Here is a 25,954-nt window from a genome sequence, read left to right on the forward strand (position 1 = left end):
TAGGTTGCTGGTGTTTTATGAGGCGTAGAGACTCTGTCTCTCTAAACAGGCCCAGCTGGCCTTCAATAACACAGGAAAGGATTTACAATGAAGCAGGCTAACACCCACTGACACACACACACACGCACGCACGCACGCACACACACACACACACACACACACACACACACACACAGTCATTCACATTTACAGCATGACAATGGACATTAAAAATCAAGGTGTATTTCTAGAAATGTCAATAGAAACATTTAAAAAAGTTAGTATTACTTTAGTTAGCTTCCAAATCTGGGCCTTCCATGGTGTATAGGCAGGCATGACCCATGTTGTACAGAGACTAGACCTATTAGGGCTGGGCCAGGTCGATTGATGCCATAATAAAATTCTCTTCCTCTTTCCCTCCCCCCATCTCTCTCTATAGATAACAGGATGATTAAGGTTAATGGCACCAGGGAGCCTCTGGAGTTCAAGTCTCACCAGTGGTTTGGAGCCTCAGTTAGAACTCACAAAGGCAAAGTGGTGGTGAGGAATGATATTCTGTCTAACCCTAATCCGTCATAGATGTAAACCATCAGTGCTATGACTAACTAATACACTTTGAACCAGCCATGTACATGTCATGTGTGTGTGTGTGTGTGTTTGTGTGTCTAGGCCTGTGCTCCTCTCTACCACTGGCGTGCTGTGAAGGTGAACGGTGAGAAGGACCCGGTAGGAACCTGCTATGTTGCCGTGCAGAACTTCAGCGCCTATGCAGAATACTCACCCTGTAGGACCAGTGAGTTCACACACACACACACACACACACACACACACACACACACACGAACACACACACACACACACACACACACACACACACACACACACACACACACACACACACACACACACACACACACACACACGAACACACACACACACACACACACACACACACACACACACACACACACACACACACACACACACACACGAACACACATACGTACTTGTGATGGTGGGGGAAAAATCAATGATATTATATCGATACTTTGACTCCAGGTATCGATTTGTAAAATGTATTTATAAATTTTTTTATGCTAGGTAGCATTAGCTAATCGGCTGAACCTGCGCCAAAACTCAGGTATTTTTTATCCTATAGCTTGTTGACAATCTTCTTTTTAAATAGTGAGCCAACATGTTTTCAGCATTTTTATTTCCATGGCTGATTAAAACTCATTTTCTCATGCTCTCTCTTGTCTCTCTGCAGCAGACATGCAGAATAGTGAGCAATCAAGTTGCAATAAAAGTGAACATAAAATTGCAATAAAATCGCAGTAGCGAATTGCAATATGTATAGAATCATGAGAAACCCTGGCAATTTCCAGCCCTAATACACACACAACAAATTGCAAGACAACAGCATCTTGTAGTAACAGAGGCTAGATACTCAGTACTCCGATATACTGTCTATGGGTGGAGACTAACAGGCTACAGTCAAAACCATTAACAGGATAAGAAGCTAAGGTCACTATCAGGTGGCCATTTGTAAACACCCACTGGAACACACAACTAGTCTTGGGCGGTATACCGTATATACCGTATATACGCTAGGCTTGGGCAGTATACCGTATATACCGTATATACGCTAGGCTTGGGCAGTATACCGTATATACCGTATATACGCTAGGCTTGGGCAGTATACCGTATATACCGTATATACGCTAGGCTTGGGCAGTATACCGTATATACGCTAGGCTTGGGCAGTATACCGTATATACGCTAGGCTTGGGCAGTATACCGTATATACGCTTTGGTATACCGTAAAAAGCCGCTAGGCTTGGGCAGATGGCTAGGCTTTTCATATACGCTAGGCTTGGGCAGTATCAAAACGGGGTATTTGGAAAAAGTTTTTCAACTGTCAAAACAGTTTTTTTCAAATATTTCTAGCTACTTTTGAAGTTATTACCTGCAGTCAACTTGTGCAATACCTTAGGAGATAAAGCAGATTGCGTTCTTCATTTTAACCTGCCACAATATTTTAGATGAACCTCACAGTAGTTCCCCAGAACAGTTGAGCCAGTCACGTGTTTGTTTGTAAATAGCACAATGGGAGAAAGCGAGTTGGTGAGACCATAGCTTTCTATATCTCTCTGCGAGTCTCTGTTGTGCAGCGCACATGAGGTGATGAAGTTACACTTGTATGCAAATCCCTGCTAAATAAGGGCTTTCTGCCAGAAGTCAAAGAGCTCTGGATGAAATATCTGTATTGCTGCCATTTTTTCCCCGTGCAGCTACCAATATAGTTTTTCTCCCCCGTTCATCTCCCATCTACACATGCTGCTCTTCTTTTAGAAAAGCACGCATCACAACTTTGTTCATTTGCACAACATCTCTTGTTCACTTTTGCTTGGAAACGTCCACACTCACCGAAAATGACATTTGGTAGGTACTAGCTATGCTTGTTTACCTTCATGAGCTGTATTTGCCTGTCTGCAATTAGTTTTTGTTCATTTTCGCTCGTTAGCAGTTAGCTATGTAATTTCACTATTAGTTTGTGCAAACTTTATTAGCATTCTGGGAATAGAGGCCCAGTGGGCTTTTCTTGTGTTTGTAGACCCCCCTTGTGTGCTATGCCGGTAATACCGTAAATCCCGGTATGAGAGAAGGAAGGTATGATAATATGAAAATCTGAATACCGTACAACCTAATCATTGACTCTCAACAAAAACATCCTGACAGACACACATATACACACATATATACACACACACACACACACACACACACACACACACACACACACACACACACACACACACACACACACACACACACACAAACAAACAGATCTGGTGTTTTAGTGATTCTGGAGGTTATTTAAGGGTTTGTTTTATGTTGTCAGTGAGATTTGACAACATCGACATCAAACAAAGAAAAACATAAAACATTCTACTCTACTGGACAGTTTTTATTGAGATCAACATGATGGTCCCAAGGGGGTTGGACGCACAATGCTACTGTACAAACCTAGCACACTAGCACTTGCGCACGCACGCACACATACACATATACACACACACGTATGCACACACACACACTCAGTCTCTGTAATGTTTCCAACCCAGTGTGTGTTTTTCAACCTTTCTCTCTGGGAGCTCCTTGTTTAGATTTGAATGTGGATTTATGACCTCTGAGCTTACACACTCCAGCTTACATACATAGCAGTCAGTGTGTGTGTGTGTGTGTGTGTGTGTGTGTGTGTGTGTGTGTGTGTGTGTGTGTGTGCGTGTGTGTGCGTGGGTGCGTGCGTGCGTGTGTGTGTGTGTGGTTACGACTCATTTCACCTCTCCTCGGGGTGCCTCTGGTACACGGGGAATGATTCATTATCAGCCAGGTTTATATACACACACACACACACCATGCACGCCGATTTATTCCACATAGAGTTTGGACATATGGAATAGTGGAGAGGTAAAGTTTGAGCTACATGGAGGGCCAGGGTCAGACTTTGTGGAAGACTTCAACTAATAACAATTCATCATAGGAGGATTGAAACGATGTTCTGATATGGTGTGTGATTGTGTTTGTCAGATGATCCAGACCCGGAGGGACAGGGTTTCTGCCAGGCCGGGTTCAGTGTGGACTTCACCAAGGTAACAACCATCACTACCCACTTGACGTCCTCATCACCGTCCATGTCATGACATCCTCATCACCGTCCATGTCATGACATCCTCATCACCGTCCATGTCATGACATCGTCATCACCGTCCATGTCATGACATCCTCATCACCGTCAACAATCCTCAATACAGAGAGAACCCCTTAGTTATTTTCTTTCACACAATCACAGCCGAGTCAAAATATTCCCAAGACGTGTGTGTGTGTAAAAAGACATGTTTGTCATAACACCCTCCCTCCTCCTCATCCTCCCTTTCTCTTTGTCTGACCCATCCTCTCTCAAGACAATAGAGAGACACACAATAAGGGTTAGAGGGGAGAGAGCTAGGAGGCATGAAACTTTGTCCGTTTCAATCACAGAGGGCCTTGGTCATGTGAACATCTGAACCCTCTTCCTCTCTGCTCAACGTACCCTCTTGTACAGGAAGCTGTCATTTTCAACAGGAAGTACACATGGATGACTGAAGACAGTACACCCACACACATAGAAACCCAACAGACACACACACATGGTCTTTTATGATTGTTTCTTCAATGTTTATCAATCAGTGCGTATACAGGTAAGTCAGGACGAGCTAGACCACTTAAAGGTCCAAAGCAACCATTTTTATCTGAATATTAAAACATTTTTGGGGTGATTAAAAGGGTATAAAATAAACAAAAATAGCTTCTTAGCAAAGAGCAATTTCAAAAGCAAGAATTTTGCTATAACTGTCTGGGAGTGGTCTGAGTGGGGAGGGGATAACTGAAAATTAGCTGTTATTGGCAGAGAGGTTTGGAACTGACTTTCTTATTGGTCTATTAACTAATGTATTACCTGGTGATGACACCACTCAGGCCAAAACTACAACCCAACAAAATAGGCTGGCATTTCAGGTGGTCTTTTCAAACAGCTCTTACACTAAAAGGGCATTATCATAATGTGGAAATATATATAAAACACAGGAAAATCATGTTTCTGACTGCACTGGGCCTTTAAAGTGCATTGAATTTGGTTTAACACAGGCAGATTATGTAACGGTTTTCCTTAGGTGAAGTAGAGGCGGACCAAAACGCAGCGTGGTGGTTATTCATGTTTATTATTGTTAGTAGGAACTGGTTACCTGACCTGGTTTTCGGCAATGGACATACACAATCAATTATCACTCTTTCAAACGGTTCCCCCACCACAGGAATCGGGCAGAGTGGCGCTCGTGGAACTGTTTGATTCACTTTCCCAGTGAGTTGACATATGTGACATGTTTTACAAAATTGGACCACGTCAGACTTCAAACCTGGCCAGAAGAAATGACGAAGGACACGGTTATAAGTCTTTGTGATCCCCAAGTGTCCAGACCACGCCTGGTCATGGGCGAGTGACAGCACCTGCTGTCGGAACGGTGTAGGAACAATCACTTGACACACTTCACTCCAGTCATTAACGGTGTCATGAGAAGCCCATTTCCGCATCAAAACTCCTGCTTCCATAAAGTAGGTGGTCTCTCTAGTTTTTGCTTCCTCAATGGAAATTACCGAAGCAAAACACTTGCGAAGACTGGTGTCTTCTTTTTGACATTCAATCACCTTCTCAGGGGTGACAGACAAAAGAATGTCATGTAATTGGGGCACAATTTCGTTTTCCCCTGCCTTAGTTTTTACAGGGGTAAAAACTGTCGACATTTCAGAAGGCATACTCGGTGCATTGTCTTCTACTTCAACATTCTCAAAAATGGAACTAGCCAAATCCACCACATCTCCTAGCTTGCGAGATTGTGCCCTCGTTAACACACAAGCAGGAAAAACATGTGGAAATGCTTGAACCAATTTCTCATCTGTAGTTCTGATTTCTGGCTTGTCTACTACCTCTAACACAGGAGTGACATTACCACCAGCAATATCATTCCCTAGTAGCAATGTGACTCCTGATACTGGCAGTGTAGACACTACACCAACACGGAAACGTCCTGATACCAAGTCTGACACTAAGTGGACCCAGTGTAATGGTACAGGTACGGTTTTTGTCTCTATCCCCTGTAATATGACATGTGAGCCACAATACGTTTCAGGAGACCAGGGTAAAGCATCAGTAACGATTACTGACTGTGCCGCCCGGTGTCTCGTAGGATTTGGATAGGCTTTTGATCAGTTGGTTCTCCTGTTAAGGAAACACAACCAGTAGAGATAAACGGAGCATAGACAGGATCCGGTTTCTCAAATGCTGAATCAATAACTCGATCCAAGGGACGAGCCAAAGACTTGACTAAACCCAAACTTTTCATTTTTGGGGACGGTGACAGGGACTGTTTCGGTGTGAAAAAAAGTCAAGGGGTCTGAATATTTTCCGAATGCACTGTAAATTCAGCTTTTGTCCAGTCTTGAAGAAGTTAGTCCTAACCCTGGACTGACCCTGACTTTCTCTTCCTCAGGAGGGGACACTGGTGGTGGGTGGACCTGGAAGCTTCTACTGGCAAGGTAATATTAGCCCCCTCTATGTGAAACACTAGAATTGCAAACAAAAAGGCAGAGAGACAAAGAGAGGGGGAGAAAGAGGTGAGTTTAGCAGCACGATCAAGGCACATTCCAGCACCAGACCTGGATTCACATAGTATTTGATGAAGCACTGCTCCAGTTAATTTCTCTCATTCCTGATGTGCAGTTTGATCCCAGGAGAAGCCAGAGTAGGACAAGGTAGAGTGAGAGACCCTCCCTCCTCTCTCTCTGACAGGAAGTGTTTGAGTGAGTCTAGGCTCAGTTGTAATGAGCTGATCAGAGGGTAATGGGGTGTGGAGGAACTCCCACTCTCCATGGTAATGGGTGTGTGAGTTGGAGGGCAGACACCTGCTTCAGTCTGACAGTGGACCTTGACTTTTGAAGGTGTGTGGGTGGATGTGTGTGTTGGGGGGGGGGTTGTACTCTTCCTGTCCTGATGTCTCCTCGCTTATCTTCATTGAATGGAAATTAGCACACAGCTGTGTGTGTGTGACGATGAGTGTGCATGCAAGTCTGCATTTATGTGTGTGTATGAGAGACAGTTACTAGTACAGGGTAGTAAAACTCTCCTCCTTTGATCATGGTCACTCCTATCATGTTAACCTCTGTGCCCTATCGCTCCAGTCACTTAATTCATTTAAAAATGAAAGAGGATATGAACGTGCTTTTACAACAAGAACTGCCTACTCTGTCTGCCATATGCCTTTAAAATTGAGAGATAGACAGAAGTGGGTAAGAGAGAGATGGATAGTCAGTGAGTCTTTTTATGAGTTAATATTATGTTGTATTAATCCTTTGTTGAAGGTGGTTTATGATCTCTCTATGCCCCTGGTTTGTGTGTGTGTTTGTGTGTTGTGTGTGTGTGTGTGTGTGTGTGTGTGTGTGTGTGTGTGTGTGTGTGTGTGTGTGTGTGTGTGTGTGTGTGTGTGTGTGTGTGTGTGTGTGTGTGTGTGTGTGTGGGCATGAAATTGCCCTCAGCTTGGCTCAGCTTCCTGGTGTTTAAACACTTCCTCTAGATGTTTATAAAAGCTCTCAGAGCAGAGAGTTTATGGTCTCTAATATACAGCTATTATCACAGGTGTTTATGCTGAGTTATTATGGGAAGCATTTTATACAGCTTATTATCAGAGGATCTGAAGGAACCTCTTATACTATCAGTAATGAGGATGTCTGCAGAGGGTTAGGGGTCTGTCTCTATGATTAGGAGCTGTCTGTGGAGTGGGTGTCTGTTATTATGGTGTGTGTGTGTGTGTCTGGAGAGGCTCTGTTTCTGTGTCTGTGGTTATGGTTATGGTCTGTGAAGAGGGTCTGTCTTGTCTGAGTAGAAGGTCTGTGTTTGTGTGTCTGTGATTTGGGTTAGTGTCTTTGTAGGTATGCATCTATAATTAGGGTTAGAATCCATGTCTGTGAAGGGAGTTAGGGAAAGTGGGAGTCTGAGACAGGGGCAATTTCTCTCTGTCAGTACCCACCACATTAAGGAGGATTGATGTGAGGTTGAGGGCAGCTGGAAATAAAGCAGTAGGCCTATGTTTGTCTGACCTCCCCCTCCACAGCATGGCATTTGCTACAATAGCAGAGAGATAGAGAGCATAAGCTCTCTTTTAGACAGTGACTAATATGCAACACAGTGTGTGTTTCATTCTAACTCCTGGTAACGGGGTGTTTCTGTGTTCCTCAGGGAAGAGCTCCTCATACCTGTGAGTTTCAAAACAAAGGGCAGGAAAGTGTGTGTAGGGGCGTGCATGTTTGTGTGACAGAATGACCGTGCAGAAGTTATTGCTCCCCATATTGGGTCTGGGGTTGGCCTGTCCGTTACTGACCATGTGTTTCTGACCTCTCTCTCTCCAGGTCAGGTGATGACTGCAGGCGTAGCAGAGATATTGAATGGTTACTCTCTGAAAGCTGTGCTCAGGAGAGTCCATGGAGAGAAACAGACACACGCTGCAGCTGATACCCATGACGACAGCTACCTAGGTAACACACACACACAGTTTCATCTACACACACAAACACACACACACGCACTCACTAACTAATATCTCTCTTGTCTACAGGTTACTCTGTGGCAGTGGGGGAATTCACAGGAGACTCAGAGCAAGGTAAAAGACAACACTTTCATCCCTGTGTGTTTGGTGCTTGCAGTGTTTCAGAGGCTAGTCCGATGGACAGTAAGTAACTAGTAACTACACTGCAAACTAACCAAGAAAAGTAACTTGCTACAAAACCATATTTTCTGCCTCCTACATCATCTTCTTAATTAAAACATGACTCTAAGGGTTGACACATGGTTGTATAATGATTTTATACAAGGGTTGTATTGTGGTTGTAGGCTGGTTGTGTTCTCATCTTTGAATTCCTTAAAGCTGGAGCTTGCTGGGCTGGGTTTGTGGTCTGGTCTATACCGGGAACAGGGTTTGGGGGAGGTACTCAGATCAAAACCACTCTCTGTCTCTCTCTATCTTTCTCTCTCCCTTCCCATCATCAGTCAATCTGTTGTCAGCTTTTAGTGTCTTCAGTCAGGGTGGCCTAGAGACAGAGACACACTGAAAGGCAGGCATCCAGACAGGTAGACAGAAGAGCAGGCAGGCACTGTTATATAATGTGTGTTCCTCTCTCCTTTCCAGAGCTGATAGCTGGGGTTCCGAGAGGGGCACAGAACTTTGGATATGTGAGTACAGAATCACACACACACATACACACGCATGCAAACATGCATAGCAGCACACTCACACACACACAGTATATGTAAGTATGGAATTATACAATTCCTGCGTGTCCAGAGAGGAAATGTTTCCAAAATAGAATTCCATTCCTAGTTGATATCGCTTAGCAACAACAAATCCCCCCACTCTGACCACAACACAGTCCTAACTCACACCAAGACATTTGTCTCCTTAATGACACACGACTTCAGCTCCATAAGAGCTGACCCAGCCTGACCCCTTTCCCTTGACACACACACGACCCCCTCACCTCTAACACACACTGAAATCTAGATAGAGATGTATTCAGAGCAGACAAGCCTGTGTGGTTGTGTCAACAGGCTCTGGGGCCGGTAGCCCTCACATTTGTGGTCAGTGGGCGTCAGGGTTAGGCCTGTTTGGCCTGATGAGACTAGAGTAGCTGTCAGCCCACGTTAGGCCTCTCAAACCTGGCGAGACAACCAGTCTGACACCCCTGAGAGAGAGGAGGAGGGGGGGCCAGGGAGTTAAGTGTCTGCACGTCTTTCATTCTGTCTGCCCCTCTGTCTGTCATTCCGATCGACCGCCTATCTGTCTGTGTGTATGTCTGTCCATCTGTTCGTTTCTCTGTCTGTCTGCCTGTCTGTTTCTCTATATTTGTTGGTGTTTTGTGTATGTGTTTGTCTCTCTAACTGTGTGAGTGCATGCACATGTGTGTGGGTGAGTGTGTGAATGTGTAGCCCCTGGCTGTCTCCATGTGGTTGTTATTGTAGTCTTTTGAAGGAATTCTTAGCCCCCCTGTCTCCCCCACAACTGGGGTTATGGAAATGGAGGGTATGGAACAGAGGAGGGGGAGGGGTGAGGCAGTGGGGACAATGGGGGGTGAAGGAGGGAGATAGGGGGAAGGGGGACCAGGCAGAGGGAAAGAAAGAGTTTCTATTTCAGCTCATTACATCCTGTGTATGCGTTTGCATGATGCATGTGTGTACCTGTATCAGGTGTGTGACTCTTGTGTTCTGTTTCAGGTAGCTGTGATTAACTCCACTAATCTGACATTCATCATGAACTTCACAGGAGAGCAGGTCAGCAACACACAGTAACGTCACACACGTACACACACGGCTATTAATCTTTTACCCAACTACTTTATAGCACCACTGTACATCACTGACTGTAGAGTCATGTTGTGAAATGTTTTGTCAGATGGCTTCCTACTTTGGCTATTCTGTGGCTGTTACTGACCTCAATGGAGACGGGTGAGTTATCTATCTTTCTATGGCTCTATCTTTCATCTCTCTCTCACATTTTCAATTTAAGGGGCTTTACTTTTTTCTCTCTCGTCTCTTTTGTCTCTCTTTGTCTATTGGCACCTTTGTCACTCTTTCCCTCTCTTCCTGTCCCTACACATCTTCATGGTTCTTGTAGTGAAAGAATTGTTTAGTCTGAGCCAAGAATGGAGAGAGGGAGGGAGGGAGAACATTTTTCAGCATGTTCTTTGAAGAAGAAAGATAGATTTAGAGTTAGATAAACTTGGATTTTCTTGTCAGGAACATATACAGGATTCTACCCTCTACAACATAACCTTCACTCCAAATCAAAACTCAAAACCTACAACCTGATTTTGGATGGAATCATCTGGAAGGCTTACAACTACCAAAGATTATTATTCCAAAGCTATACAGCAAATGCTCTGGAAAACAACAGAAACCTGAAAACACCATCCAACCTGGAACTGAGTGAGTAACGTTTAGTCTGAAGCTATATTTTATTTCCAAAAGCCAAGAAGAAAAATACGTTACATTACTTTATAAGGGCTGAATGCTAAATTAAGGCTGCCAAGCTTGATACAACACTAATTAGCACTGACGTGTCAAGTGAGAAGTGTCAAAGACCTTTAGCCCAACAATGGCAGGATAGTCGCAGTCTACTCCAACCAAATGGAGAGGCCTTAGAAGCTGCCTCCTGCTGTTCAGAGGTAATTCAAATACAGTACCCTGTGTATGTAAAGAATGATGAGGCAAGAAAAGATCACAAAATGAAGCTCCATATAGAAAATCAAGAGACACTTTTTGCTGACTCTTATAATAATGGGAACATCAGCAACCTCATCTTCCACACAAACCATCCCCTGGCATGGCACAGTGCTATATTAGCACACTATCCCTCTATTAAGAGGGGGGGGTGTTAACGAGGGGTGGAAACTCAGGATACTAGACAACGAGGACTCTGAGTCAGGTAATATAAATCTCTATAAGTCTGGAACAGTATTGGTACAGGGCAACCCCAAAGAGTTTCAGCTGGACTTTCACATAATCAAAGAATTTGCCCAGCTGGAGAAGCTCTCCCTTGAGAATAATACCCCCACCCCGAGCGGGTCAGACCAGACCTCTTCTTTATATAACCCTACAGACGAGCAACCCCAATCGGAAAGTCAACCTCCCAGCACCGAGTACTACCCCCTCATTGAAATGAAGGATCCATTTACCCAGCTGGAGGTAAGGCAGGTGGAGCTGGGTCAGCAGGTGATTACACTCCAGTCAGCACAGACCCAGACAACAGTCCAGCACAACAACACCCCCTTAACGTAACCAGACCCTGAAGGTGGAGAGAGACATATCTTCACTCTGGACTGTGGTGAGACAACTTCAAAGGTATAAAAAGCAAGAGCAGGAGAAGAACAGAACACTAGAGAGGTGGCCACCCCCGCAGAGAAGCCAGCAGAACAGCCCACCTCAGCTCCCGACAAAAGTCTCGACACCACAGCAGAACAGTCCACACCAGACCCTGACCATAGCGTCAACATCACAGCAGAACATACAAATTAAGAACCCCAAGCCCAGGGGATCTCACCCCCTCTGAGCATCCCCCCATACAGCGGGTAAATGCAAGTATTTCCCGTGACTGTGCCTCAAAACCAAATGTTTTCCTTGCCCACCACTCCACCCTGGACTTGAACAGCCTCTATGACCAGGACCACCTCTACAAGGCAGCAATGCCCATTTCCGCCAGGACCCTAAAAGGACATTGCTCTCAAACGCAGCCCCAACACTTCACACAGGAGCAACAGAGGACCCACGCCAAGAGGACATACATCCAGACCACAACACCACCAGCCACATCCACACCCCCACCCCAACCAATCAACACCCCCCCAAGTCAACCATGCCTACACCCCATTTAGGCCCCCTCAGATCAGACCTATGCCCCTCCTGCCCACCCCATGTACCCCACCCCCAAAAAAGGGCCTCAATGTGGAAGCCAGACATACGCCCAGACCGTGAGCAGGCAAACAAGCCCAACCCCCACTCGTACACTAGCCCAAGCCAATGGCATGTACCAGATTCTCAGCAGGATCTGCTCACACTTACTGGCCTGAGGCCAAACCACACGACAAACATTGGACACTATGGAACACAAAGCCTTCACTATCTCATCCTGGAATATCCAAGGCCTGAGGTCATCTGACTTTGGCCTAAAGAGCAAGAACCTGGACTTCATCAAAGAAATCGGAAATACAGACATTGTCATCCTACAAGAAACCTGGTATAGAGGAGACAAACCCACTGGTTGCCCTCTAGGTTACAGAGAGTTGGTAGTCCCATCCATCAAACTACCAGGTGTGAAACAGGGAAGGGACTCAGGGCGTATGCTAATTTGATATAGAGCAGACCTAACTCACTCCATTAAATTAATCAAAACAGGAACATTTTGCATTTGGCTATAAATTCAAAAGGAAATGATCTTAACAGATAAAAATGTCCTCCTGTGTGCTACCTATATCCCCCCACTAGAATCCCCATACTTTAACGAAGACAGCTTCTCCATCCTGGAGGGGGAAATCAATAATTTCCAGGCCCAGGGACATATACTAGTCTGTGGCAACCTAAATGCCAGAACCAGACAAGAACCTGAAACCCTCAGCACGCTGGGTATGTACATAGGCAATGGTAGGCTTCGAGGGGACTCCTATGGTAGGTACACCTATAGCTCATCTCTTGGCAGTAGTACTGTAGACTACTTTATCACTGACCTCAACCCAAAGTGTTCACAGTCAGCCCACTGACACCCCTATCAGACCACAGCAAAATCACATTCTACTTGAACAGAGCAATACTCAATTATAAGGCATCAAAGCCAAAGGAACTGAGTAATATTAAGAAATGCTATAGATGGAAGGAATGTAGTTTGGAAACCTACCAAAAAACAATTAGGCAACAACAAATTCAATCCTTTTTAGACAACTTCCTGGACGAAACGTTCCACTGTAATAGTGTAGGTGTAAACTTGGCAGTAGAAAATCTTAACAGTATATTTGACCTCTCAGCTTTCCTATCAAATATAAATATCTCAAATAGAATACCGAAGAAAATGAACAACAACGACAAATGGTTTGATGAAGAATGCAAAACTCTAAGAAAGAAATTGAGAAACTTATCCAAGCAAAAACATAGAGACCCGGAAAACCTGAGTCTACGTCTTCACAATGGTGAATCACTAAAACAATACAGAAATACACTACAGAAAAAGAAGGAACAGCACATCAGAAATCAGCTCAATGTAATTGAAGAATCCATAGACTCATAGACAAACAACAACAAAGAATTATCTATCCAAAATGGAGATGTATGGGTAAACCACTTCTCCAATCGTTTTGGCTGTATAACAAAGAACAAACAGCAAAACATAAACATGATAAAATACAAATCTTAGAATCAACTATTAAAGACTACCAGAACCACTGGATTCTCCAATTACCTTGAATGAACTACAGGACAAAATACAAACCCTCCAACCCAAAAAGGCCTGTGGTGTTGATGATATCCTCAATGAAATGATCAAATATACAGACAACAAATGACAATTGGCTATACTAAAACTCTTTTAACATCATCCTTAGCTCTGGGATCTTCCCCAATATTTGGAACCAAGGACTGATCACCTCAATCCACAAAGGTGGAGACTAATTTGACCCCAATAACTACCGTGGGACATGCGTCAACAGCAACCTTGGGAAAATCCTCTGCATTTTCATTAACAGCAGACTGGTACATTTCCTCAATGAAAACAATGTACTGAGCAAATGTCATTTGGCTTTTTACCAAATTATCATACGACAGATCACGTATTCACGCTGCACATCCTAAATGACAAACAAACAAACCAAAACAAAGGCAACGTCTTCTCATGCTTTGTTGAGTTCAAAAAAGCCTTAGACTCAATTTGGCATGAGGGTCCTGTCACGACTTCCACCGAAGTCGACCGTTCGGCGGTTGACGTCACCGGCTTTCTAGTCACCATCAATCCATGTTTCAGTTTCGTTTTGTTTTGTCTGTATTACATACACACCTGGTTTCAATTACAAATCAGGTTCCTTATTTAACCCTCTGGCATACATTCCTGTTCTGTCTGTGATTGTTTATGTCGTTAGTGGTTGTGTCATGTGCTAGTGTTTTTGTATGTTCCTATTTGGAATTTTGCTTCATATTTTGAGTAAACTCCGTTATGTTACTCAATACCTGTGTCCTGCGCCTGACTCCGCTATAACTCTGCACCCAATCGATGACAGAATCACGGACCTTTCAAATGGAGTCAGCAGGTGCAGCCAGCCCTTCTCTCACAGTAGAGGAGCGCGTTCAGCAGCACGCAACCATGTTAAACAGGCTAGGGACAGCCATGGATCGCGTGCTGCAAACAATGGACAGATGGGAGAGAGGAGGCTTTCCTGTCAATCCTACTTCATCCCCTCCATTGGCCCTGGAGTGGGCCAACGCCATCTGGGGAAGGGAAGGTCCGACTCTGGATGACTACGAGGACTTCTCCCGCCGCTTCCATCTGGGGAAGGGAAGGTCCGACTCTGGATGACTACGAGGACTTCGCCCGCCGCTTCCGGGCAGGTTTTGATCATCCACCTGAAGGGAGAGCGATGGGAGAGAGACTGTTTCATCTGAGACAGGAGATGAGGAGCGCTCAAGAGTTCGCACTGGACTTCCGAACTCTGGCAGCTGGTGCGGGATGGAATGAGCGGGCCCTGATCGACCACTACAGGTGTAGTTTACAAGAGGACGTTCGCAGGGAGCTAGCCTGCAGGGACACTACTCTCAACCTGGACCAGCTGGTGGACTTGTCTATCCGGCTGAATAACCTGTTGGCCTCCCGTGGACGTCTGGATCGGGGTCCGCCCGTTCCATTTCCCAGCACCTTGGATCCCACACCGATGGAGTTACGAGGGGCTGCTATGAGGGGGACCGGAGGGTGGAGCATTCCCTGCGCCAACTATGGCCGCAGAGGGCACACTGCTGGTCGGTGCTGGGGTGGTTCTCCAGGAGGTCGAGGTAGCAGGCGGAGCACTGGTGGGTCATCCCAGGTGAGTAGGCACACAACTCACCCAGAGCCCCCTGTTGCACACATGTGGTTACCTATAGAATTTACTGAGTTCTCCCCGCATTCCCAGCATAAGACGCTAGTAGATTCAGGTGCAGCTGGGAACTTTATTGACCGCTCCTTAGCACATAGATCAGGGATTCCTATTGTTCCTGTTGATGTTCCCTTCCCTGTACATGCCTTAGATAGTCGTCCTTTGGGGTCAGGGCTAATTGGGGAGGTCACAGCGCCCATTGCTATGAGAACGCAGGGGGTCACGAGGAGAGAATTAGTCTCTTCCTGATCGACTCTCCTGCGTTTCCTGTTGTATTGGGTCTTCCTTGGTTGGCCTCTCATGATCCTATTATTTCGTGGCAACAGAGGGCTCTCAAGGGATGGTCCTGTCAGTGTTCAGGGAGGTGTGTAGGTGTTTCCTTGGGTGCCGCTACGGTGGAAAGTCCAAAACAGGTTCCCCCCGAATATGCCGATTTGGCACTCGCCTTCTGTAAAAAGAAGGCGGCTCAATTACCACCCCATCGACAGGGGGATTGTGCGATAGATCTCTTGGTAGAAGCTGCACTTCCCAGGAGTCTCGTGTATCCTCTGTCAAAGGAGGAGACGGTAGCTATGGAGACATATGTCACCGAATCTCTGGGACAGGGATACATTCAGCCTTCCATCTCACCTGTCTCCTCAAGTTAATTTTTTGTGAAGAAGAAGGATAGAGGTTTGCGCCCATGTATTGATTATCAAGGTTTAAATAAGATCACGGTAAAATACAGTTACCTGCTACCGCTCATAACCAGTATGACCGAGTCATTACACGGGGCGCGCTTCTTCACAAAATTGGACCTCAGGAGCGCTTACAACCTGGTGCGTATCTGGGCGGGAGATGAGTGGAGGACAGCATTTAGCACCACTTCTGGGCATTATGGGCATTCCATCAGTCTTCCAATCCTTTGTAGATGAGATTTTCAGGGACCTGCACGGGCAGGGTGTAGTGGTGTATATAGATGACATTCTAATATACTCCGCTACACGCACCAAGCATGTGTCCCTGGTACGCAAGGTGCTTGGTAGACTGTTGGAACATGACCTGTACGTCAAGGCTGAGAAATGTCCTGAGAAATGTCTGTTCTTCCAACAGTCCGTCTCCTTCCTAGGGTACCGCTTTTCAGCGTCAGGGGTAGAGATGGAGAATGACCGCATTTCAGCCGTGCGTAATTGGCCGTCTCCAACCACGGTAAAGGAGGTGCAGCGGTTTTTAGGGTTTGCCAACTACTACCGGAGATTTTTCCAGGGTTTTGGTCAGGTAGCGGCTCCCATTACCTCACTGCTGAAGGGGGGACTGGTGCGACTGCAATGGACAGCTGGGGCGGACAGGGCTTTTGGTCACCTGAAGGCTCTGTTTACCTCGGCTCCCGTGTTGGCTCATCCTGATCCCTCCTTAGCGTTCATAGTGGAGGTGGACGCTTTCGAGGCAGGGACAGGGGCTGTGCTGTCTCAGCGCTCGGGTACGCCACTAAAGTTCTTTTCGAAGAAGCTCAGCCCGGTGGAGCGAAACTATGATGTGGGGGACCGGGAGATGTTGACTTTGGTCAAGGCTCTGAAAGCGTGGAGACATTGGCTTGTGGGGGCTAGACACACTTTTCTCATTTGGACTGACCACCGCCATCTGGAGTACATTCGAGCAGCGAGGAGACTGAACCCTTGCCAGGCAAGGTGGGCCATGTTCTTTACCCGTTTTGTTTTCACCCTTTCCTACAAACCAGGTTCCCAGAACGTTAAGGCAGACGCACTGTCCCGGCTGTATGATACAGAGGAGCGGTCCACGGATCCCACTCCCATAATTCCAGCTTCTCGCCTGGGTGCACCGGTGGTATGGGAGGTGGTTGCGGACATCGAGCGGGCGTCACGTGCAGAGCCCACTCCCCCTGAGTGTCCAGCTGGGCATCTGTACGTTCCGGTTGATGTCCGCGATCGTTTGATCTGTTGGGCTCACACGTCACCCTCCTCTGGTCATCCTGGCATCGGTCGGACGGTGCGCTGCCTTGTTGGGAAGTACTGGTGGCCCACTTTAGCTGAGGACGTGAGGGTTTATGTTTCCTCCTGTTCGGTATGCGCACAATGCAAGGCACCTAGACACCTGCCCAGAGAGAAATTACAACACCTTCCCGTTCCACAACAACCGTGGTCACACCTATCGGTGGATTTCGTGACGGATCTTCCCCTGTCGCGGGGTAACACCACGATCCTGGTCGTTGTGGATCGGTTTTCTAAGTCCTGCTGCCTTCTTCCTCTCCCTACGGCTCTACAAACTGCGGAGGCCCTGTTCACCCACGTATTCCGGCACTACGGGGTGCCTGAGGATATAGTTTCTGATCGGGGTCCCCAATTCACGTCTAGAGTTTGGAGGGCGTTTATGGAACGTCTGGGGGTCTCGGTCAGCCTTACCTCGTGTTTTCACCCCGAGAGTAACGGGCAGGTGGAAAGAGTCAACCAGGATGTGGGTAGGTTTCTGTGGTCCTATTGCCAGGACCGGCCGGGGGAGTGGGCGGTTTACAGATGATGGCCCAAAACTCCCTCCGCCACTCCTCTACCAACCTATCACCATTTCAGTGTGTGCTGGGTTATCAGCCGGTCCTGGCACCATGGCATCAGAGCCAGATCGAGGCTCCTGCGGTGTATGAATGGTTTAGGCACTCAGAGGAGACATGGACCGTTGCCCATGTGCGGCTACAAAGGGCCGTCAGGAGGCAAAAGGCGAGTGCCGACCTCCACCGCAGTGAGGCCCCGGTGTGTGCACCCGGGGGATCGGGTCAGACCTGAAACCTGCCCCTTCACCTGCCCTGCCGGAAGCTGGGTCCGCGGTTTGTGGGGCCATTTAAAGTCCTGAGGAGACTGAACGAGGTTTGTTATAGGTTACAACTCCCCACTGATTATCACATTAACCTCTCGTTCCATGTGTCTCTCCTCAGGCTGGTGGTGGCTGGTCCACTCCAGCAGTCTGATGTGCGGGAGGTTCCTCCGCCCCCTCTGGACATCAAGGGGGTCCCGGCGTATACCGTGTGAGCCATCATGGACTCAAGGCGTCGGGCGAGGGGCCTTCAGTACCTAGTGGAGTGGGAGGGGTACGGCCCGGAGGAGAGATGCTGGGTACCGGTGGAGGACATCCTAGATCCTTCATTGCTACAGGAGTTTCACCGGATCGCCCTGCGTCCCGTCCTCCGGGTCGTCCCCGAGGCCGGTGTCGGCGCGCTGCTGGAGCCGCGCGTCAAAGTGGGGGTACTGTCACGACTTCCGCCGAAGTCGGCCCTTCTCCTTGTTTTCCTTGTTCGGGTGGTGTTCGGCGGTCGACGTCACCGGCTTTCTAGTCACCATCGATCCATGTTTCAGTTTATTTTATTTTTGTCTGTATTACATACACACCTGGTTTCAATTACATATCAGGTTCCTTATTTAATCCTCTGGCATACATTCCTGTTCTGTCCGTGATTGTTGATGTCGTTAGTGGTTGTGTCATGTGCTAGTGTTTTTGTATGTTCCTATTTGGGATTTTGCTTGATATTTTCAGTAAAATCCGTTATGTTACTCAATACCTGTGTCCTGCGCCTGACTCCGCTATAACTCTGCACCCAATCGATGACAGGTCCGCTATACAAATTTATGGAAAGTGGTGTTGGGGGAAAAACATACAACATTCTAAAATCCATTTACACAAACAACAAGTGTGAGGTTAAAATAGCCATGGGGTGAGACAGGGATACAGCTTAAACCCCACCCTCTTCAATATATATATCAACGAATTGGCGCAGGCACTAGGAAAGTCTGCAGCACCCGGCCTCACCCTACTAGAATCTGAAGTCAAATGTCTCCTGTTTGCTGATGATCTGGTGCTTCTGTCACCAACCAAGGAGGGCCTACAGCAGCACCTAGATCTTCTGCACAGATTATGCCAGACCTGGGCAATGACAATAAATCTCAGTAAGACCAAAATAATGGTGTTCCAAAAAAGGTCCAGTCACCAGGACCACAAATACAAATTCCATCTAGACACCGTTGCCATAGAGCACACAAAAAACTATACATACTGTACCTTGGCCTAAACATCAGCGCCACAGGTAACTTCAACAAAGTTGTGAATGATCTGAGAGACAAGGCAAGAAGGGCCATCAAAATGAACATAAAATTCGACATACCAATTAGGATCTGGCTAAAAAAACTTGAATCAGTTATAGAACGCATTGCCCTTTATGGTTGTGAGGTCTTGGGTCCGCTCACCAACCAAGAATTCACAAAATGGGACAAACACCAAATTGAGACTGCATGCAGAATTCTGCAAAAACATAATCCGTGTACAATGTAAAACACCAAATAATGCATGCAGAGAAGAATTAGGCCAATACCCTCTAATTATCAAAATCCATTATTCAATTATTAAATTCTACAACCAAGATTCCCAAACCTTCCATAACAAAGCCATCAACTACAGAGAGATGAACCTGGAGAAGAGTCCCCTAAGCAAGCTGGTCCTGGATTGAATTGAGAGAGGATTGTTAGTATGTGTTCCAGCTGTAGCTTGTTCTCTGATTATGATGACTGAACTCTATTTCTGGAGCCAGACCACATCCTTTCTGATATGTCTGTATAACACACTCATCTACATGTGTGTGTGTGTCTATTCTAAAGCTGTGTATCTTTCCCGCAGGTATGATGATGTACTGGTAGGAGCCCCTCTCTACATGGAGAGAGAGAGGGAGAGTAAGCCCAAGGAGGTGGGCCGTGTCTACCTGTACCTCCAGCACTCCCCGCTCACCTTCTCCGAGCCCCTTCTCCTGACGGGAACACACACCTTTGGACGCTTTGGCACTGCCATCGCCCCGCTAGGAGACCTCAACCAGGACGGATACAATGGTAAGCTGTGTGTGTGTGTGTGTATTTCCCCTCTCTTTCTTCCCGTTCAATGTCCATTCCCAGTGTATTGGTAGGCAAATATTTTTATATGGGGAGGCAGGTAGCCTAGTGGTTTGAGCGTTGGGCCAGTAACCGAAAGGTTGCTAGATCAAATCCTAGAGCTAACAAGGTAAAAGTCTGTCGTTCTGCCCCTTCACAAGGCACTGTTCCTAGGCCGTCATTGTAAATAATAATTTGTTCTTAATTAACTGACTTGCCTAGTTAAATAAATAATTAGAAAAAAAATCCCTCTTCATCTCTGGCTCTTTGGTCTTGGAGAGCGGATATCCTATCAGATGCTCCGATGGGGGAAACGGAAGGGTCTTCAGCCAATCATGAAGTGCGGTGTTAGAGTGTTTCCTTGTGAAGTTCTTCCCACTCTTCCCGTAATGATGAGCAGGGTTATGGTGTGTGCGCGTGTGTATGTCAGAGAGAGAGAGGGTTATTTTTAATCTCCAGATGTCCGCTAAAATAGGGTCATCTGGAAGTTTCTGTCCCTCTGCCCAGAGTTCATTCTGCCTCACGTTGTGTTTGTTTTATTAACACACACACATCAGTGGAGGCAGCTGAGGGGAGAACGGATCATAACAAATGCTTTTCAGAGCCTCAGGCATGTGGTCTTGAACTGGGACCAATGAATATTTCTCTGTGGAACATATGATGACAATACTACTTAGCTATTTATGTATGTGTTTATGTTTTTATTAATGTTTTAGAGCCACTCTCCCTCCACATCATCATCATCATCAGAACTAAATCAATAAATCTGAATCAATGTCTATCAGTGTTGAGGCATAACTCAATCAGTCACTCAAATGCATGTACAAGACAACAACTTCTCCCTCAATGTGAGCAAGACAAAGGAGCTGATTGTGGCCGAAGAGGCCCCCATTAACATTGACGGGGCTGTAGTGGAGTGGGTCAAGAGTTTCAAGTTCCTTGGTGTCCACATCACCAACAAACTATCATGGTCCAAACACCCCAAGACAGTCGTGCAGTCCCCTCCGGAGACTGAAAATATTTGGCATGGGTCCCCAGATCCTCAAAAAGTTCTACAGCTGCACCATCGAGAGCATCCTGACCGGTTGCATCACCTGCTGGTATGACAACTGCTTGGCATCTGACCGTAAGGCGCTACAGAGGGTAGTTCGTACAGCCCAGTACATCACTGGGGCCAAGCTTCCTGCCATCCAGGACCTACAGTTGAAGTCGGAAGTTTACATACACCTTAGCCAAATACATTTAAACTCAGTTTATCACAATTCCTGACATTTAATCCGAGTAAAAATGCCCTGTCTTAGGTCAGTTAGGATCACCACTTTATTTTAAGAATGTGAAATGTCAGAATAATAGTAGAGAGAATGATTTATTTCAGCTATTATTTCTTTCATCACATTCTCAGTGGGTCAGAAGTTTACATACACTCAATTAGTATTTGGTAGCATTGCCTTTAAATTGTTTAACTTGGTCAAACGTTTCGGGTAGCCTTCCACAAGATTCCCACAATAAGGTGGGTGAAGTTTGGCCCATTCCTCCTGACTGAGCTGGTGTAACTGAGTCAGGATTGTAGTCCTCCTTGCTCGCACATGCTTTTTCAGTTCTGCCCACACATTGTCTATAGGATTGAGGTCAGGGCTTTGTGATGGCCACTCCAATACCTTGACTTTGTTGTCTTTAAGCCATTTTGCCACAACTTTGGAAGTATGCTTGGGGTCATTGTCCATTTGGAAGACCCATTTGCAAAGCTTTAACTTCCTGACTGATGTCTTGAGATGTTGCTTCAATATATCCACATAATGTTCCTTCCTCGTGATGCCATCTATTTTGTGAAGTGCACAGGCCCTCATGCAGCAAAGCACCCCCACAACATGATGCTCCACCCCCGTGCTTCACGGTTGGGATGGTGTTCTTCAGCTTGCAAGCCTCCCCCGTTTTCCTCTGAACATAACAATGGTCATTATGGCCAAACAGTTCTATTTTTGTTTCATCAGACCAGAGGACATTTATCAAAAAAGTACGAACTTTGTCCCCATGTGCAGTTGCAAACCGTAGTCTGGCTTTTTTTATGGCGGTTTTGGAGCAGTGGCTTCTTCCTTGCTGAGCGGCCTTTCAGGTTATGTCGATATAGTACAGTGGATATAGGTACTTTTGTACCTGTTTCCTCCAGCATCTTCACAAGGTCCTTTGCTGTTGTTCTGGGATTGATTTGCACTTTTCGCACCAAAGTACGTTCATCTCTAGGAGACAGAACGCGTCTCCTTCCTGAGTGGTATGACGGCTGCGCTGTCCCATGGTATTTATACTTACGTACTATTGTTTGTGCAGATGAACAGATGAACAGGCGTTTGGAAATTGCTCCCAAGGATGAATCAGACTTGTGGAGGTCTACATTTTTTTTCTGAGGTCTTGTCTGATTTTTTTTATTTTCCCATGATGTCAAGGTGTACCTGTGGATGCCTTGAAATACATCCACAGGTACACCTCCAATTGACTCAAATGATGTCAATTAGCCTGTCAGAAGCTTCTAAAGACATGACATCCTTTTCTGGAATTTTCCAAGCTGTTTAAAGGCACAGTCAACTTAGTGTATGTAAACTTCTGACGCACTGGAATTGTGATACAGTGAATTATAATTAAATAATCTGTCTGTAAACAATTGTTGGAAAAATGACTTGTGTCATGCACACAGTAGATGTCTGTAAGGGATCTCATCCTCCTCTTCTGAGGAGGAGAAGCGAGAAGGATTGGAGGACCAAAACGCAGCGTGGTAAGTGTCCATAATGTTTATTTAAAAAAAAATTGAACACTACGAAATACAAAACAATAAACGTGAAATGAACGAAACAGTCCCGTGTGGCGACAAACACTGACACGGAAGACAAACACCCACAACCCAAAACTGAAACCCAGGCTACCTAAGTATGATCCTCAATCAGGGACAACAATTGACAGCTGCCTCTGATTGAGAACCATACTAGGCCGAACTCAAAAACCAACATAGAAAAACAAACATAGACTGCCCATCCAACTCACGCCCTGACCATACTAAAACAAAGACAAAATAACAGAACTATGGTCAGAACATGACAGTACACCCCCCAAAGGTGCGGACTCCGGCCGCAAAACCTAAACATATAGGTGAGGGTCTGGGTGAGTGTCTGTCCGCGGTGGCGGCTCTGGCGCGGGACGTGTACCCCACTCCACCATAGTCCTTCTTCGCCTCTCTATTCGCCTCCGTAGCCTCTTAAGAGCGGCGACCCTCGCCGCCGATCTCGGACTGGGGACCCTCGCCACGGGTCCCGAATGGACGGGAGACTCTAGCAGTGCCGGACAGGCGGGAGACTCAGGCGGGAGACTCCAGCAGCGCCGGACAGGTGGAAGACTCCGGCAGCTTCTGGCATCGCCGGCGTGACAGGCAGCTCTGGCAGCTCCTGGCTGACTGACGGCTCTGGCAGCTCCTGGCTCACTGACGGCTCTGGCAGGTCCTGGCTGACGGCTCTGGCAGCTCCTGGCTGACTGACAGTTCTGGCAGCTTGTCTGACTGACGGATCTGGCAGCTCCTGGCCGACTGACGACTCAGGACAGACTGGCGGCTCTGGCAGCTCAGGACAGACTGGCGGCTCTGGCAGCTCAGGACAGACGGGAGACTCTGGCAGCTCAGGACAGACGGGAGACTCTGGCAGCGCTGCCTGAGCCACAATGGAGACTAGAGTCTGAGATGCTGTGATGTTCTCCCTCATTATCATACAGTAGTGTTTGTATCTCTCTGTGTGTGTGTGTGTGTGTGTGTGTGTGTGTGTGTGTGTGTGTGTGTGTGTGTGTGTGTGTGTGTGTGTGTGTGTGTGTGTGTGTGTGTGTGTGTGTGTGTGTGTGTGTGTCACGTATACTCCCTCTCCGGCTTCTAGGTCATCAGGCTGCTGATTATCCCGCACACTTGTCACCATCGTCTCACGCCCCTGCACCTCATGACACTCAACTGGACTCCATCACCTGCTTGATTATTTTCCCTATATCTGTCACTCTGATTGTCTCTGATTACTTCCCTCATCATCACAGAGCAGTGTAACCATGACAACACTGTTTGTAGTTTTCAGCTCCATTTTTCAGCTCCAACAGCAGACAGGATGCAGGTGGGGAGTTGCGCTGTGTGAGTGTATGTGTGGGGTGGGACAGTGGGGTGGGGCTAACACCTGGCAATCGCTGGTGAAGGGTAGCCATTGGCTGCTCATTGTCACAGGAATCTCCTGCCTGTGCCTTTTAGACAGTTCTACATGTTTGACATATACATTTGGAGAGAGAGAGAAGGAAATGGAAAGCGAGAGGGGTAGTCCTAGGTAGTCTCTTTACCTCTCCCTCAGGGGCTTTCACTTGATGTCTAAACCATCCCTCCCATCCCTCTCTCTTGTTCTTTTTCTCTCATCCCTCTCTCCTGCTGATGTAAGTTGGTCTGCTGTATCACTTCAGAAGGCCAGCCTTATAACTCATACTGGAGTTGGTTTTGTGTTTCTATCTGTGTTTCCTACCGTCATACCCCCCTCTCTCTCTCTGTCTCATAGACGTGGCAGTGGGTTGTCCGTTTGGTGGGGAGGACCGGAGTGGCCTGGTGTTGATCTACAATGGCCAGAGAGACCTGACGGCCCGCGGCCTAACCCTCAGCCAGGAGCTCTATGGAGCCTGGGCCTCCAGTAGTGGCCTCTCCGGCTACGGCTTCACCCTGAGGGGGGACAGAGACCTGGACAACAACCATTACCCTGGTACACTCCCATGCACCTTACTTATTTTCTCCTCTTTTTTCCGTTTCACTTCTCTCCTCCCTTCTTCTGGTGAAGTCGTTACTCAGGAGGGGTAGTCGGGTTACAGAGCTGTTGCCACAATGATTCTCTGATGACTTCTTGTCCTGTCCCAGGAAGAGAGGGGGGGTGGCACGCAATACGTCTGTTCTCTGTGCGCTAAAACATCTTAAAGAAATGTCAAAATGTTGCAACTTCATATTCATCATCTCCAGCACCACCCCAACATCAACTTATGTGAAAATGGTGTTTTCATGTTTTGTGGAAAAATAGATATGAAGGAGATACAGTGGGGCAAAAAAGTATTTAGTCAGCCACCAATTGTGCAAGTTCTCCCACTTAAAAAGATGAGAGAGGCCTGTAATTTTCATCATAGGTACACTTCAACTATGACAGATAAAATGAGGGAAAAAAATCCAGAAAATCACATTGCAGGATTTTTTCATGAATTTATTTGCAAATTTAAAAATTTAAAAAATCAATTTGAAAGTGTTTAGTCTGTTCGCCAGATATTTCACCATAGCGTTGTAGGCCTCTAGCGGACACAAGCCTCCAATTCTTCAGAAGAACATATGGCTAGTATTACTTTGGAGAGACTTCCTCTTTTGTGATGTCATGGTACAGATGAACATGCCACACTACAGCAATCTGAAGGGAGTGTTTGTATTTACATGTTCAGTCAGTGGTAGTCTGAATGTCTGTGTGAGTGTTTGTATACATATTAATTTACTTGGAATCATGGGCTCTTAACTTCTTGCGTCGAGCCATCCCGGATCCGGGATCGTGAATACAGCCTCAAGCTCATTACCATAACGCAACGTTAACTATTCATGAAAATCGCAAATGAAATGAAATTAATATGCTAGCTCTCAAGCTTAGCCTTTTGTTAACAACACTGTCATCTCAGATTTTCAAAATATGCTTCTCAACCATAGCAAAACAAGCATTTGTGTAACAGCTAGCGCAGCTAGCGTAGCATTTAGCATTAGCATCAGCAGGCAACATTTTCACAAAAAAACAGAAAATCATTCAAATAAAATC

The 25,954-nt window shown here is 46.4% G+C and overlaps 1 protein-coding gene across 1 annotated transcript in view; it reads left to right on the top strand.

Moving 5' to 3' along the window:
- The window catches only part of LOC112244635 (integrin, alpha 8), a 59,188-nt gene that overhangs the window by 2,837 nt on the left and 30,397 nt on the right, over positions 1–25,954 (top strand). Inside the window, exons 3-13 of the mRNA XM_042310654.1 lie at positions 419–519; positions 649–772; positions 3,571–3,632; positions 6,066–6,111; positions 7,978–8,103; positions 8,184–8,228; positions 8,754–8,797; positions 9,836–9,892; positions 10,014–10,066; positions 19,879–20,084; positions 24,680–24,877. Of these exons, the coding sequence (XP_042166588.1) occupies positions 419–519; positions 649–772; positions 3,571–3,632; positions 6,066–6,111; positions 7,978–8,103; positions 8,184–8,228; positions 8,754–8,797; positions 9,836–9,892; positions 10,014–10,066; positions 19,879–20,084; positions 24,680–24,877 (1,062 nt within the window). The remainder of the gene's footprint in view (positions 1–418; positions 520–648; positions 773–3,570; positions 3,633–6,065; positions 6,112–7,977; positions 8,104–8,183; positions 8,229–8,753; positions 8,798–9,835; positions 9,893–10,013; positions 10,067–19,878; positions 20,085–24,679; positions 24,878–25,954) is intronic.

Source organism: Oncorhynchus tshawytscha, linkage group LG03, assembly GCF_018296145.1.
Source record: "Oncorhynchus tshawytscha isolate Ot180627B linkage group LG03, Otsh_v2.0, whole genome shotgun sequence".
Classification (NCBI taxonomy): domain Eukaryota; kingdom Metazoa; phylum Chordata; class Actinopteri; order Salmoniformes; family Salmonidae; genus Oncorhynchus; species Oncorhynchus tshawytscha.